Source organism: Medicago sativa, chromosome 5 (assembly GCF_051527215.1).
Source record: "Medicago sativa cultivar Bolivia chromosome 5, Bolivia_mono, whole genome shotgun sequence".
Classification (NCBI taxonomy): Eukaryota; Viridiplantae; Streptophyta; class Magnoliopsida; order Fabales; family Fabaceae; genus Medicago; species Medicago sativa.
Genome location: NC_140753.1, coordinates 20,368,477 through 20,372,092, shown reverse-complemented (window position 1 = coordinate 20,372,092; position 3,616 = coordinate 20,368,477). Strand labels below are relative to the sequence as shown.

Genomic DNA, 3,616 nt, shown 5'->3' with positions numbered 1-3,616 from the left:
GTTGTTGCCCTTGACTCCATCATCATGGACCTTAAACCTCACCATGTTTTCACCGTTTGTGTTGCATAACCATGCATACATGCATTCATTCATAAAACTTTTTCTCATCAAAACATTGAAGGACTTAGATAAGTCGTCTTGTAAACATCAGAGGTATGGACCTTATAAAGAGGGACACCAAGGAATACAATTTCAAAAGTCTTAAACTGGACCTTAGCTTTGTCGGGGACTTGTCTCTGGCTTTGCTACTGTTTTTAATATTTCAAATTATCAAATGAGACAATGTTCCTTACAATGTTTACAATCACTTTGACAAGACCTTCAACAAAAAATGTGTCTATTTTTTGCATAAGCATCATGCATCGTAGTCTCAATTCCGAGTCTCACAAATTTTTCTTTTCCAATAAAGGTCAACCCATCTCAAAAGAGTCATGGCATCCTCATCCAACTCGCGTTTACAACACTCGAGCAATCGAAATGAAAAGAAGGAATATCTCGAACAGGAAAACCAAGTGCTTCGGGAGGAAATGGCAGTCATGCAGACTAAGATGGGCGAAATAACTGAATTGATGAAAACACTGACGGTTGCTCAGGCACAAGCACATCCTCCTCCTATCAGGAGTCAAGCTGAAACTGTTTCTACTGGCCCCGAATGGACGTTCTATGTCGATACTCCGAAGTACTCTACACCGCAACGTTCCATGCCTTGGTTCCCGCCTCTTACTGCTGGCGAAGTACTCCGTCCCATTGCTTGTGAAGCTCAGATGCCTACCCATCAATATGTAGCTCATGTTCCTCCACCTTTTGTGAGAGCTCCTCCAGCTGCCGTAACTTACTCAGCACCTGTCGTTCATACTATCCCACAAGAAGAGGAACCCATCTACCATTCAGGCAGTGTGGGGGCCTATGACAGGGTTGTTGACCTACAAGAGAAGTATGATGAGATGCAACGAGAAGTGAGAGCTCTCCATGGGAAGAAAGTGTTTGGGAAAACTGCTTATGATCTTTGTCTTGTGCCGAATGTCCATATACCCCACAAGTTCAAGGTCCCAGATTTCGAGAAGTATAAAGGGAACTCCTGTCCTGAGGAACATCTAACAATGTATGTGAGAAAGATGTATGCCTATGCCAAGGATGATCCGGTCCTTATTTATTTCTTTCAAGAGAGTTTGGCTAGTCCTGCCTCAAAATGGTACATGAATCTAGACAAAACAAAGATCCAAACTTTCCATGATCTGTGTGATGCTTTTGTGGAACAATACAGTTACAATGTGGATATGGCCCCAGACCGAAGCGATCTTCAGACTATGTCTCAGGGAGAGAAAGAAACGTTCAAGGAATATGCTCAGCGGTGGAGAAATATCGCTGCCCAAGTCAGCCCACGTGTGGAAGGGAAGGAGATGACCAAACTTTTCTTAAAGACTCTCAATCAGTTCTATTATGTGAATATGGTCGGAAGTTCGCCCAAGGACTTTGCTGAGTTGGTTTCTATAGGTGTACAATTGGAAGAAGGAGTCCGAGAATGACGATTGATCGAGGAAAGTGTTCCCGCTAGTATGGTGAAAGAACACCCTCAGCCACAATATCCTCAGCAACCGTATCAGCAACATCAGCCTCGACAACAGGCCTCAAGGGCACAATTTGCCCCGATTCCCATGAAATATGCGGTTTTGCTTCCACAGTTGCTCGAAAAGAATCTAGTCCAGACCAAGTCGCCTCCTCCGGTGCCAGCAAGATTGCCAGCATGGTATAGACCTGACCTTTTCTGTAACTTCCATCAAGGGGCACCTGGCTGTTTTATCTTGGTTTTCGGGTGTCAAACATTGATTACGTTTGAACCTTTTAAACCGGTGATATCTTATTTTTTCTTGGGAAGGGAAAAAGTAAGCAAAACCCTTGAGAATCGAGGTCCGGGAGTTGTTTTCGCTACGGGAAGGTGTTAGGCACCCATAACGACTATAGTATCCTATAGGAACCGTCTTTAATTTCTACGCGCGGGCTTTATTTTTAAATGCTATTTTGAAAGAGTTTATTAAACCTAAAGGTGTTCTAAGTGAAGAATTGGAGGGAGAAGAATGTTTTTGGATTTTTATTTTAGTTGAATTGAAGGAATTTTGTTCCTTGCCTACGTACCCGTTTAAGGGATCAAATCCACCGTAGTTCTCTTCCAAAAATGTTTTTTGTTTTTATTGGTTGATTTTAAGTTTGAAAATTGGATTTTTGAAGAATAGAAAGAGGCCTCAAGGGCATGAGATTATGAAATTGTGAGGTTGAATTAGTGATTTGCAAAAGGAAGTCAAAGTTTGATTAAAGTTCATTGAAATTTGATTAAGAAAATAAAAGGAAAATTCAATGGGGTTTTGGACCCCAAGGTTTGTTAAGAAAATAGTTTGAGTGATGTTGTTCACATTTTTTGGAAAGTTGATTTTTCCTAAGTATGAATCCTTGGCATTCATCTAAACATACAATCATAAACATACATCTAAACATGCATATTCTAGCTATATTATAGTGATGTGTGTGCATGTGTCGGTGCTTGTGTCGGTGTACATCATTAGAGTCCATTGTCCTTATTACATCATTGGCCTAGATACATTCTATGGCCTCCTTGCCAAGAAATTAAAAGCATGAAAGTAAAATATTACAAGAATTCCTAAATCTTTACATTCTAATTTTTGCATGAAATTGAAACTTAAAGTGCAAGAAATAAGATGGAGAGGGAGATGAAGTGTGAATGCTTATGATGAATATGAGACATGAAATGAAATGGTTAGTAACACATGACAATATCAAAGGAAATAAAGCAAGAGGAACACTAGAACATAAAGGATAGAAAATGAGTGCAAATATGGCTAAAATTTGTTCATAGGATGCAAGAACCATATGACCTATAATTCTCACATTCCAATAGATTTTTAAAGGTTTAGGATCAAGTCTTGGAATGGGAATTAAGGCAACATGATTTACTTGGCACTTTAAAACAAATTTTAAGCATATTTGCATTATTTAACTACACAACTAACTTGTAAGCTAAGTAACTAATCAAGATTCATACTCATGCATTAATACCAAACACAAACAGTGGCTAAACTCTATGGAATCAAATGGTATAGGTCACAATTATTCACCAAGCAATTGGGATTAAAATCAAACAAATTTCCAATCATTTTTAGCACAAAATAGTAGGAAAATTAACACCTCATTTTTTAACCAATTTTAATATATAAAAATTATCACAAAACGCTACAAAACTATTAAGAAACCTATATGAATTTTTTAGGAATTTTTTAAAGGTTTTTTGGTCAAAAGAACATGTAAAATTTTCACTAGATTTAACAAATGTAATAAACCATTGAAAAAAATGCTACTTATATTTTTATCCAAGTTCAACACATAACAGCATCACAAGAAAGTCAAGAAACTAGTCAAAAACATATGAAAAATTAATTGGAGTTTTTTAACAAGATTTTTGAGCATGAAGGTGTGCAAATAGCAAGAAGCAGCGTGCAAAATAGCAAGAAATGAGCAAAAAACGGAAAAAACTGCAGGAAAAGTAAGTCCAGGTCCAATGCTACAAGATCCAGTTTCAAAAGAAGTAATAAAGATCGTAGGATTG

General features: G+C 37.9%; 1 protein-coding gene across 1 annotated transcript; it reads left to right on the top strand.

Moving 5' to 3' along the window:
- Positions 1–431: 431 nt before the first annotated feature.
- On the top strand, positions 432–1,526 carry LOC146920890 (uncharacterized). The gene has a single exon (XM_085711215.1). It carries the CDS (start codon positions 432–434, stop codon positions 1,524–1,526), a length of 1,095 nt encoding a protein of 364 aa, XP_085567341.1.
- The last annotated feature ends 2,090 nt before the right edge of the window (positions 1,527–3,616 follow it).

Coding starts and splice junctions, on each gene's coding strand:
- LOC146920890 (XM_085711215.1), top strand. CDS start 432: ATGGCATCCTCATCCAACTCGCGTTTACAACACTCGAGCAATCGAAAT.